Source organism: Leucopleurus acutus, assembly GCF_964270905.1.
Source record: "Leucopleurus acutus genome assembly, chromosome: 14".
NCBI classification, from domain to species: Eukaryota; Metazoa; Chordata; class Mammalia; order Artiodactyla; family Delphinidae; genus Leucopleurus; species Leucopleurus acutus.
This window is the reverse complement of record NC_139156.1, coordinates 7,731,022-7,743,297: the sequence shown is the minus strand read 5'-3', so window position 1 is coordinate 7,743,297 and position 12,276 is coordinate 7,731,022. Positions and strand designations below refer to the sequence as shown.

General features: G+C 57.2%; 1 protein-coding gene across 1 annotated transcript in view; it reads left to right on the top strand.

The window, feature by feature from the left end:
- Positions 1 to 12,276, top strand: part of LHPP (phospholysine phosphohistidine inorganic pyrophosphate phosphatase) — a 134,047-nt gene that overhangs the window by 44,975 nt on the left and 76,796 nt on the right. The window contains exon 6 of the mRNA XM_082853990.1: positions 1,446 to 1,537. Coding sequence (XP_082710116.1) covers positions 1,446 to 1,537 — 92 coding nt within the window. The remainder of the gene's footprint in view (positions 1 to 1,445; positions 1,538 to 12,276) is intronic.

Genomic DNA, 12,276 nt, shown 5'->3' with positions numbered 1-12,276 from the left:
TACTTAACTTTGGGAACGTGTGGAATACAGTTACTGTAACGGATTTAATGCCCTTGTCTGCTAATTCTCACATGTGTGTCAGTTCCAGGTCTGTTTTGGTTGATTTTCCTCTTCGCTGTGTGTGATATCTGTCATCTTTGCACGTCTGATTATTGTTTTAATTGGATGCCAGACACTGTGAGTTGTACCTTTTGTGAGTGCTAGATATTTTTATACACCAATAAATATTTTTGTGTTTTGTTCTGGGATGCAGTTAAATCACTTGGAAACAATTTGATCCTTCCAGATCTTGCTTTGAAGGTTTGGGAGGCAGAGCAGGTTTAGTCCAGGGCTAATTCTTCCTCACTGCTGAGGCAAGACGCTTCTGAGAATGCTACTCAGTGCCCTGTGAATTATGAGATTTTCCAGTCTGGCTGGTGGGAACAGACACTAAACCCAACCCTGTGTGAGGTCCCGGCACTGTTTTAATTTTTGGTGTGATTCTTTCCCTGGCCTCGGGTGGTTTCCTCACTTGCCTGGGCTCATTAGCAGTCTACCCAACACTGCATCATTCGGGGGGACCCTCTGTAGAGCTCCACAGTTCTCCGGGTAGCCCTCTCTTCTCGGACGCCCCGCCTTAATCTCCCAGCTCTTAGCTCCGTGTCCTCAATTCAGGGAGTCTGGGCTGTACCTAGTTCTTCCTGTCTGTGCTCACAGTCTGGAAACTCTGAAGGCAGCGAGCTGCGGCATTTGTAGGATCCATGTCATTTGTTTCCTGTGTCTCAGGAATCCTCCTTCATTGCCTGATGTCCAGTGTCTTGAAAACTGTTATTGCATTTGGTTTGTCTGGTTCTCTAGTTGTTTCAGGCGAGAGGGGCTGCTTTTTGAAATGATATCCAGGCTGTGAGCATTTTGTGTGTGTGTGTGTGTGTGTGTGTGTGTGTTAGAGTGTGTATTTTTGTTTGCTCTTTCTTCTTTTTGTTTTTTTGTTGTTGTTGTTGCTTTTTATAGGTAGTAAATTCAGCATGGAAAGCAAAACCTAAACTTGGACTGCAAAGATTTGCCAAAAATTTACTTAGTTTTCACAGAACCAACGGTTGGCAAAATAACCTGGTTACAGAGTATTTAGCTGAAGGTAAAATTCAGCCTGTGCTCGACTAGAGGTGAGATAGCGTCAGCCTCCCCGTGTGTCCTGGTGGCACTATATCACTTTAATAACCGCTGATTGATTTTAAATTGCCCAGATATGCACCGTTCAGAGCCGCAGCCCATGATGGGCAGTGGGAGATATACTCAAATACATTGACTTTTAATCAATATGATGACGATACTACCTCGTTTCCTTTGTATGGTGGTGGTTTTAAGCATGAAGTCAAGAGGTTTATTATGTCAAAAAAGATGAGGCAGCACAGGAAGAAAACTGTCTTGACATCACTTCTGAGTGCCTTTCACTCACTGCACGACAGGCCATCATGATCGGGGACGACATCGTGGGTGACATCAGCGGTGCCCAGCGGTGTGGGATGAGAGCGCTGCAGGTGCGGACCGGGAAGTTCAGGTAAGTGCCCCGCGCCAGCCTGCCCGCCGTCTGCCTGCCTGCCTCATGGATTCCTGGGGTGACCAGGGTTTCGTTTGTCGTCTTCTCCACAGTGAAGGGCGTTACTTTTTCCCAAATGGAAGAGCAGTACGTGGGCATCTGATGACTTCTTTTAACTGTCCCCTGAGGACGGGCCTGGATGCCTTTTTGTAGCAGAGAGTGGTAGATAAAAAGGGTCTGAGTTTCAGAACTGAGATTTGAATAGGGTGTAGTGTGGAGACAGCAAATGGAAGGCTCTGGCCAGCCGTCGAGCCTGCTTCCCACAGAGAGCCGGCTTGAACTTGGGCCACACTCCTGTCCTCAACGTGGCTGATGCTTCACTGTGCTCGGAGGGGACAGCTCCTGGGCGCCCAGCTCCTCTGGTCACCTTCTCCCTCCTTGTCCTCCACCGTATCCATCTCTCACCTAGAGATGACAGGTCCGTGGTCAGGGATGAGTCAACGACACTTTGGAGTTGAACCTCTGTCTCCAGAGCGTCTTCTTTGCTGGGTCAGAAGTCAGCCTAGCCTCGGGCAGGTTGCTGACGGGCACCTGTCGGGGGCGTGTGGATGTGCCCTGCGGTGTCTGGGCCTGGCTTGCTTAGCCTTTGAGCGTATCTCAGACATCACAGTGTTGTCTTGACTTCTTCTAGATGGTTTCGATTGTCGCCGTTCAGAGAAAGTACCATTTTGTGTATGCTAGTTAAAACATGGTTACCCTGGGGTGTCTGGATGTCGGGGGAGGGATGGATTACATCAGTCCTGGGTGGTCTGCTTAGACGGCGTCAGAGGAATAGATTAGAGGGCCTGACCCTCACTCCGAGGCCCGTTCCTGTGTGAGAGACACACGTGGCCTTTGGGTTTGGGTCACGTAGGTGGACACAAGGTGAGGGAGGAAGTCTCAGTACTCCTAAGGTCCAGGGCCAGAAAGTCCCTTCCGTCCACCTCTTGGACCTCCCAGGGTGCCAGAGGCCACCTTGAAGCCCCCAGCACACCTGAAATATGGACCTCCTTTCTTCCCGAGGTCCTCAAACGAGGGTTTCCTGGGTTTCCTGGGCTCTCTGCGGCCTAAGGGAGTGAGGGAGACCCCACTCGAAACCTCATCAGCATTCTCTCCCAGAGGCCAGCCTGGAAGCCCGAGGTCCCCAGCGCCCGCTTCCCCCGAAGCTGCTGAGCAGTGGGACTTGGCACCCTGTGGTTGATGCTCTGCTGCGCGGTGCCGCCCGGCCCCTGGTGCCGCCCCATCAGTAGCCAGCCTAGCTCAGTGAGCACCTTTGACCCATGAGCACAGGAGTGGCACCTCCGTAACTGAGAGCACGGTGGTGAGGCAGAGGTGAAGAGTGAGAGCCATGTAGCTTTTTGCACTGGGCTGCTGCTTCTGGATTCTTAGGGAGAGAAACATGTCTGTCTCGATTAAATGTAGCCACAGCTGGGGTCTTTCTGGCCCGGCCTAAGCCATGGCCCTATAAACCGAGAAGGTACTGCCCCTGCCCCAGGCCCCAAGCGTGCCACTAGGTCGCTGGGTCACTGAGGAAGGTCCGCACACACAGTCGGGAAGCCCTCGAATGGGCAGGTGGGCATGCAGGCGGCTGTGTCCTACTGTACAGCACCGGGGTTGGCACTTTTCTGAGTCCCCTATCACCCCGTCTCCCAGAGAGACAAACCCCATCAACAGTTGGCCAGGACATTCCAGACTGCCTTCTCTGTGTAGATAATATAAGGATAATACCTTTTTTCTCTTTATAAAAATGGTATTATATTATTTCACAACCTGCCCTTTTCTTGAACAATGTTTTGTGGCATCTGCCCTTGACCCTCTTCATCATTTTAAATTGCTGAGGAAATGCTGTAGGTAAGTACTGTTTAGCGCGTGGTGCACAGGGAGCCGTCAGCAACGGGGAGGTGATGCCGGTGCTGTTGGTGACGTCTGTTGCTTCCCGGTGCAGCCCCACCTGGCTCTGCGTGGAGAGGGTGGGGCTTAGCGTCTCTTTTCGTGGAGGTATTTAAGATTTCAGACCTTTTGATTTGTTTGTTGTGAGGTTGTAAATCTGCCTTTGTTAGCAGGCAGGGCGGAGGGAGAAGAGGCTCAGTGCAGGTTAGGTGGTGATGCAGCCACCCGAGGGGGAGGCCGCGTGGCGGGACAGGAGGCTGGGCTCCGCGCCATCAAAGCAGGCGGAGGACCTCTCTGCCCCTGGCCAATCTCTAGAGCCTCACTGTCTAGTGCGGAAGCCACGAGCCGCAGGTGCCTGGGGAGCACTTGAAATGTGGCTGTTCCAGATTGAGACGTGTTAAAAGTGCACGTACACAAGAGTCCAGACTTAGCGGGAGAAAAAGAAGGTGACAAACTCATTCCTGATATCTCACACTGATTGCATGTTGCAATCCTGATGCCTTATGTTAATTTCACCTGCTTATTCTTGTTTTTGTTCACGTGGCCGCTAGAAAGTCCTAGCTTGCCTCCACGGCTCGCATCCATCGGTGCTTAGTGCAATTCTGGTGGGCAGCGGGACCCCTGCACCGCCCCCTGCTCCCTGCAGATGGCAGTCTCGGTGCACGAGATCTCCATGGCACCTTGCACGGGCCTCTCTGTAGACGTAGCCGGCTTGGGGCCAGTGAGCAGCCTTGGCACTTTGGCACCCTGGTGACTGGGCCAGCGTCACCCGGCAGCACCCAGCTCCTCCCTCTGGGGCTGCCCTGCCTGCCCCTGTAGCTCTCCACCCCTCTGGCCACCTCTGTGAGCCGGCGGCACTAGGTTTGAAGCTCACTGTGGCCCATGTCTGCACCAGACGTGAGCCGGGCAGGGGCAGGGTCTGCGTCCTTACTGTGCTGGGCCTCCCTCTGAGTGGCTTCACAGGAGCCAAGGGCCACTGGATGGGTCAGCAGGGCATCAGCCCTGTGCACCGTGTCCCCTGTTGGTGGCCTTGGTCCAGCCTTGACTGAATTGGGGGAGTGAGGCGGGTGGAGGATGACCTTGTCACCGGGCACGGGTGGCAGAGAGCCGTGCGGTGAGGGAGCTTGGCGCTCATACCTGGCCACGTGGCTTCTCCACTGGCTTCAGGCCAAGGGCCGAATGGGGAGGCTGAGGCAAGTGAAACCGGGGTGTCCTGCCTGTCCTGGCACGGGAAAGGGAGGGAGGCTGGAGGGGGCCGCGTAGGGCCTCTGGACAACCCCGCTGCAGGTGCCCCTCAGGCCAGCGTCTTCTAGTTGTGCGTGCGCGCGCGCACGCGCACACACACACACACACACACACACACACACACACACACACACACACACACACACACACACACACGTGAGGTTGTCTGAGGCCACGGCATTGCTGGGGGTGTGGGATTTGGACTTTCCCATGGCTGTGAGATCTCCCTGTGACCTTCCATGTCTTCATTCCCCTCGCTTCTTTCTATTTTTTTTTTAAATTTATTAAATTTATTTATTTTTGTCTGCGTTGGGTCTTCTTTGCTGCGTGCGGGCTTTCTCTAGTTGTGGCGAGCGGCGGCTACTCTTGGTTACGGTGCGCAGGCTTCTCATTGTGGTGGCTTCTCTCTTTGTGGAGCACGGGCTCTAGGCGCACAGGCTCAGTAGTTGTGGCTCGCAGGCTCTAGAGCGCAGGCTCAGTAGTTGTGGCGCACAGGCTTAGTTGCTCCACGGCATGGGGGATCTTCCTGGATCAGGGTTAGAACCCATGTCCCCTGCATTGGCAGGCAGATTCTCAACCACTGTGCCACCAGGGAAGCCCGCTTCTTTCTACTTTTATCAGAAAATGGCCCAAAGAGAAAAGTGTGAAGTCTCAGAGTGGGGAGAGGTTACAGCGGCCCCTGAGCTTTGGAAGGAGGGCTTCACAGGGCCTGCCCCACCAGGACCAGCGGGAGGCTCAGGCCCCTTGCAGGAAGGAGGCTGGATCCCTTCCAGCAACCCCAGTGTTTGGAGCCAGAGAGGCTCCCGAGGCAGACAGCTTGCAAACACACCCCCGCCCAGCCGGGCAGCCGGGCAGCCGAGCTGTAGACAGAGCCATACAAGGTTTTCTTTTCATACCTGCTCTACGTGAACGTCCAGCCCAGCCAGGGTGTGGCCCTCACCTGGCTGGCAGGTAAAGGCCTTTCGGGCGTTTTCCCCACCTGCCCCTTCCTGGCATGTCTGACGCACCGGGCCTGCTGGCAGAACCTTCCAGCCTGAGGCCAGGACCTGCTGTTCCTCCAGTCTCCTCAAGACGCCATCCCGACTCCAGGGGCCCTGTGACCATCGCAGGCACATCCTCACGGTCGCAGTGAGTCCCGGAGACCCAGAGGGTGCTGGCTCCCCCGCTGCCAGAGACCTTTCCCGTTGAGACAGCTAAAGCCTTGCCCAAGGCCACCTAGCGAGGTTAGGCAGAGGCTGGGCTGGAGCCTTCTCTTACCCCAGGTGGGTGCTTCTGCCACCGCTTTCCTACTGGGAACATCCAGCCCTTGGGGCTCAGCTTCTGAGGAGCTGCAGGAGTCACGGTCCCAGGCTCACTTCAGGGCACAGGCAGGGCTCGGCGTCTGAATAACGGGGGGCTCGTCTGGGAGGACTGCTGTCCCCACCCCCAGGCACCATAGCCCCCCTCCTTCTCTCCTAAGGACAGGCCTCATCTTCCATGGGGGCTGGGGCCAGGCCCTGTGTACCCCCATTCTGGCAAATTCGGGTGAGGGACGTCCTTCTCAGGAGCCCGATGCCCTGCCTGTCCCCAGTGGAGGAGGAAGCGGTCGGGACATCTCGCTGTCCCTTCATACCTGCTTGTGTCCCCACCCGACCCCCCTCCTGGAGACATGCCAGAAGCGGAGCGGGGACACCCTGAACGCTTCCCCCGTCACCCTGTCCTCCGCTCCACGCTGCAAGGCACAGCTGGCGCCTGGTTCTCAAGCACGGTGGCAGGCGTCACTGCCCAAGGCCCACGCTGGTCGCGCTGTGTAAATAATCCGGCTACGTGGAGCCTGCTTTGGGGATCCTCTTATTTGTTATGTACTCACGGGTGGGAGATGTTTTCTGAGTCCAGAAGGTTCTTGACGAGCAGTTTGCTGTTTTGGACTCACGAGGGAGTGGGCCTGGATTCCAGGTGTCCCTGGGCTGGGACTGGCGCTCCGCCCGCACCGAAGCTCAGCTGGGGCTGGGGTGCCCGTGGACAGCGGGGCTGGCGGGTCTGAGGTTCCAGGCACGCTGCACAAGGCTGAAGGATGCGGGGTACAGAGAATGTGATGGTGGAACCAGACGCTGGAGTGGAGCTACCCAGAGCCCGACAGGGCTGCACTCGTGACACAGCTGCCGCCAAAGTGTGGCCCTTGACCCTGTGTCTCGTCACTCTGCAGCCAGTGACTTCACAGAGTTTCCTTAAGAGGAGGCTCTGGTTTCCCTTCGGAAGGAAATGGGTTTTTCTTCTAGTGCCAGGTGGTATTTGAGGGAAGTGAGTGATCCTGGGTGTTAATTTTTCAGCAGTCACCGTTGTCACCGTGAGGCCATTGCAGGCTGGGGTTGTGGGTGGTAGCCCTCTGTCCCTGCGTCCCGCCGAGGAGCATTGCCACGTGTGCACCAGGAGGGAGCTCCTGCCCGTGTAGATGAACACTCCCGAGCCTCAGGCCTCTGGAAGATGCTCCCAGCTGGGGAGGAGGCTCCACGTACCTTCAGGGAACCAGGAGGTGACCAGCTACTGCCTGGCTGCAGCCCGCCCAGCTGGGGAGAACGGCTTAATGCTGGGCGTGGGGGCTCCTCCCTGGGTCCCTCGGACTCCAATCCTGGCTGCCAGTTGGGGGAGGGCTCCGGGAACCAATCTTCGGGGAAATCGATTGTGGAACGTTGGTGGGCCAGCCGGTCAGCCCAGCAGACAGCCTCGGTCTTGCACGGGGATAGAGGTTGTGGGAGGCACCCCTGGGCTTTGAGAGGTCCCTTAGCTCACTGGGGGTCACACAGTGAAGGGGTCACAGATTTGAGCCTATATGCCTTCTTTTGGGATTTTTGCTAACTGCTTTATTGAGAAATAACTCGTACGTCGTACAATTCAGTAGTTTTTCAAATGTTCACAGAGCTGTGCAGCCGTCACCACAGTTGGGCAGACACCACTCCATCATTCTGAACCCTTTAGCCATCCTTCCCAAATCCCCTGCATCCTAGGGCTTTGCGGGGGGCAATGCCAGCCCCCAGCGGTTCAGTCTGCCTAGACCCTGGGCCCTGTGGGAGACTGAGGAGGGACCTCCAGGGGCCTGGGCTGGGAGGGCATTGGGCAGGCAGAGGTAGGCACCGGTGGTGGGGTCAGTGGGGGTCAGGGTGGGATTGGCAGGGCCAGACCCACCCGTCTCCCCATCCCCTCCCACCCACCGCTTTCCTGGGTTGAATCGCTTCCTCTGCACTGGTTTGGCTTCCCTGCCCTCTGACTCGCTGCTCGTTGGGGGACAGAACTAGTAGCACTTTCTGGTACCTGACTCTCATTATCCTTCTTGGTCCCTGACCAAGGCTGCTTCATGCCCAGGGCAAGAGGGGAAAGGTTTCCAAACTGTATACAGCCCTGCTGGACTCCTCACCCTGCTTGGAGAAACCAGCCGGCTGAGGCGGGGGGCTCCAGGCTGAGGGGGGCGTCCCAGGTGGAGGCCAGGAGGTGGCTGCAGAGTGAGGCCACGAGGCCCTGTGGGGGGCCTAGTTAGGACCCCGTCAGCAGCCTCCTAGCCCGAGGAACTTGCTTCCTAGGAACCTGCAGGTAACTCGGGGGGTCCTGGACGGCTCACGGGGCGGACGGGGTTGGAGGAAGGCCCAGCAGGTTCTCTAGTCCCCCTGAGCCCAGCTAGTACGTTCCAGGAGCCCCTCAACAAACCTCGGGAGGTGTGTGCTCTGGACCTGCCGCTCACACTTGCTCCTCAACCGTGTGACACCCCGAGAAGGAGGCCGGGGTCACGGTCCCCGCTCGGCCACAAGCTGGCGAGGAAGACGTGAGAACAGGGCAGTGCCTCCCAGAGGGTGTCACATGCCAGAGCCTGTGACAGGTGCTCACATGCATCTTGCTTCAGCTTATCTAAAGCTCACAACCGCCCTGGAGGCTGCCCCTCTTCTCACGCCACTTTATACGTGTGGAAATGGAAGCCCAGAGAGGTAGAGTAACTTGCCCGAGGCCACACAGCCCACCAGTGTGGGAGTTGGGATTCGAACGCAGCTCTGCCCGACTCCGGGTCCTGTGTCCTGAGCACTCTCGCACCCTGCTGCCCCCAGTTAGCCCAGTCTCGCGGGAGCTCCAAGCCCGCGCTGGGTCTCACCCACCAAGAGTGGCCGCCTTGGGGCTCTCAGGACCGAGTGGGTCCCTCCTGTCCTTGTTCTCTCGCACGACACTCTGCACTCAGCCCCGCTCGAGGAAAGGGGCCTTGTGAGGATGAGCTGTGACTTGAGCTGGTCTGGCCCCAAAGTCGGTCATGTGACCACACCCGAGGGCCTGGCTGCGGGGGGTGACAGGTGGCAGCCCCAGCAGTCACATGTTCGCTGGCTTTGTGGTTAAAGCCAGCTAACCCTGAGCCCTCCCCTCGCCTCCTGTGTGGGGGTGGGGTGGGGGAAGGGGTACTGGAAGGTGCTGGAAGGAACCTCATTTAACCTCAGAGGAAGCTGCCCATGAAGGTGCGTCAGAGCTGTCCCGAAATAGAACGGGTTGCCTGGAGAGGGGTGAGTCCTTGTCACTAGAGATGACCCGGGGAGGCTGGCAGACCTCCGGCTGGGGAGGCCGAAGACGGCACTGCAGTGGCCAGAGGCCAGGGCTAAATAGAGCCGCACACCCATTCTGAGTCTGCTGACATTTAATGGGCACTTGCGGGCACCAGGTCGTTTCTGTACCTCTGGTGCCATTTCCCCATTGACAGACCCTGAAATGTCAGTGTCACCACCTCCTACTCGCAGTTGCGGAAACTGTGGCCCAGGCAGGGCAGGGGCACTTGTACTCGGTTATTCCAGCTGGGCCTGCCGTTCAAGCCTGACTTCCCCCTCTAGGTCCTGGGCTGTTAGCATCAGCGCTGGAACCACAAGTGTAGATGCAGGTGTATAGGTGCATGAGTAGCAGAGATGGGAAGGAAAGACAGCTGCTTGTTACGCAGGATTTGGTTATATCTTCGCATCATCGGGCGTCTGCTAAATACCGTATGATGAAAGTGTAGCGCTCCCATCGGAACAACAGTTAGCTTTAAAGTACGCTTGTGCCACCCACACCCCCATAGGTTTGTGAATTTGGGGAATTGTTAAAAAGAAAGACCACCTGAAAGTACAACACTGTTCGTTTAAGAACAGAAACCAACCCAAGTACCCTGAGGCCCCTGAGCCCGCGCACAGCTCTGCCCTGACCCCCGAGGCCCAGCCGGGCTCCCCGCTCACACGCAGGACCGTGAGCCCTGGACACAGGTGTCCTCGTAGTGCAGTCCCATCCCTGGCCTGTAAGCGGGCGCTCCAGCCCCTCCTGCCTCCCTGCATGGTGCAAGGACACCCTCTGAGGTGTTTCATCCGGAAGGGATCAGGGTGAGGGCTCCGGTCCCTGCGACTGAAATCAGCACCTTCTCTGGGCCACCACGCATACGCAGCCATCTGTGACCTCCTCCCCACAGCGTCACCCTGACACGCTCAGGTCCCATGCCCTGGCTTACACACACACACGCACACACGCACGCACGCACACGCACACACGCACTTGGACTTGCGGAAGGGTGGCCACCCGAGGGCGGGATCCCAGCCGCCCCAGCACGGGATGGGCATCCAGGGCCGTCGTTGTCTGGACTTGCGGATGGCGGGCCCCAGGCTGGGGCTGGTGGGTGAGGGTGTGTCCGGGTAGAGGGGCCTGAGTCAGCCCTCGCTGGACAGAGGGGCTCAGAAGGTGGACTCAAGACTCCCTTTGCTGCAGGCCCAGGTCCGCCCGGATGTGTCCAGTCCAAGCCCACCTGCCCCTCGTCATCTGGGAGCGTCCTCTGACCCGGGGAGGGAGGGGCCTGGTGAAGACCTGAGAGGGTTGGGCAGGGGGTCAGCCTCCAAGACGCGCTGTGCCCTGAGGAGGATGCCAGGGGAGCATGCACAGGGCTTGTTTTCTCCTCCAGACTCTCCCCTCTGTGTCCTTCCTCCTGTCCCCACTCCTGTCCATCGTCTCCGCCCCTGGCTTTGCTGCCTCTTTCCAGATCCTTCAGGGTCAGCGCTCATTTTCCCTTCTTCCTCACGCCACTTTCCGCTGGGGCCGCTAGAGGGCGCCTCGATGCCAGGGCCGGGATGCACACCCGCTCACACCTGCACACTCAAGCACACTCACACCCAGGCCCCCTGCACACATGGGAGCCAGGCCTCCCCAGCCCTCCCCCCTCCCCTGCCACCCCTCACGGAGAACATGGAGGTGCTGGGCCTGGGGGTTTCCTGCAGCTGCGGCGAGACCCTCCTGGCAGCGGGATCCCAGGCCCGAGGCAGGTGGAGCCCCCCTCCACCATCCTCTCCAGGGTCTTTTCCCTTTTCCAGCTCCCCTGGCACCGGCCCAGGGGAGGGGGGCCTGAGAACTTCCAGTGTTCCTGGCCAGGGGCCTCCTAGCACCCCTGTGGGCACTGGGGAGACTGGGCCTCCCAGCCCCTCAGGCTCCCCTCCTGTCCGTCCCCACACCCCCATCCTTGGCTGGCCTGAATCCTGCTGTCCTTAAGGTCTTCTCTGATGATGGAATTCCCAGGGTCTTCCTAGCTAGAAGGGCCTTAGGGGACCCCCGGCTCTGTATGGGCAGCTGAGAGTGGCAGAGGGGCTGTCTCAAGGTCAAGGGGATCCTGTGGCAGTCTGGGGTCTGTGTGGGTTCCCACTCCAGCACCATTTCTGTTGTACCCCAAACACACCTCGCCTCCGGTGGAATTATCTGGCCCTCTCTTGAGTTCCCACAGTCTTCTTATTTCCAAACCCTTTTTGAGATCTCCAAAGAAGACAGATTCCATGTATCCTTCTCCCAGAGCCAGACCCAGGTCCAGGTCTCGCTGGTTATTCCACTAACTCCTCTATAGACGGGGGATCCAGTCCGGGGGCAAGCAGCTCTGTGGTCCTGTCTCTAGACTCTGATCTGGGGCACTAAGGCCTTGCCTCGACTGTCATCGTGTTGACCGTGTTGCTGTCTTTTGTGTGTGTGTGTGTCCTCGCTGCACAGCATGTGGGATCCTATCCTAGTTCCCCGACCAGGGATCGAACCTGTGCCCGCTGCGGTAGAAGCGCAGAGTCTTAACCACTGGACCGCCAGGGAAGTCCCAGCATTTTGAAGATTTCAGGACAGTCATTTTGTCTGATGCTTCCTTGTGAAATGACCCAGGTTACGCATTCGGGGCCAGAATATCACAGAAGTGATGCTGCGTGCATCTCAGTGCAGCATATTAGGAGGCTTGCGGTGTCAGTTTGCCCCAAATGACGATGATGTTAACGTGGTTTGATTAAGATGGTGGCTGCCATAGAGTTACATAAAGTTATGGGTTTTCTTCCCTTTGTAATTAATAACTGCTCGTGGGGAGATACTTTGAGTAAAAATCGCATTCCTCATTGTACTTTCATCCACTAGTTTTAATGTCTCTTGCTGCTTCTTGAGTTAATTATTTCTATGATGGTTACCAAGTAATTCCATCATTTGTTCTTACATTTGTTATTGATGTTCCACTGTAGGGAAGAGTGTTTTCTTCTCCCCGCTTACTCATTTATACCAGTGCAGACTCATGGATTCCTGTTTAACCCAGTGGGTTATAATCTGTTACTACCATA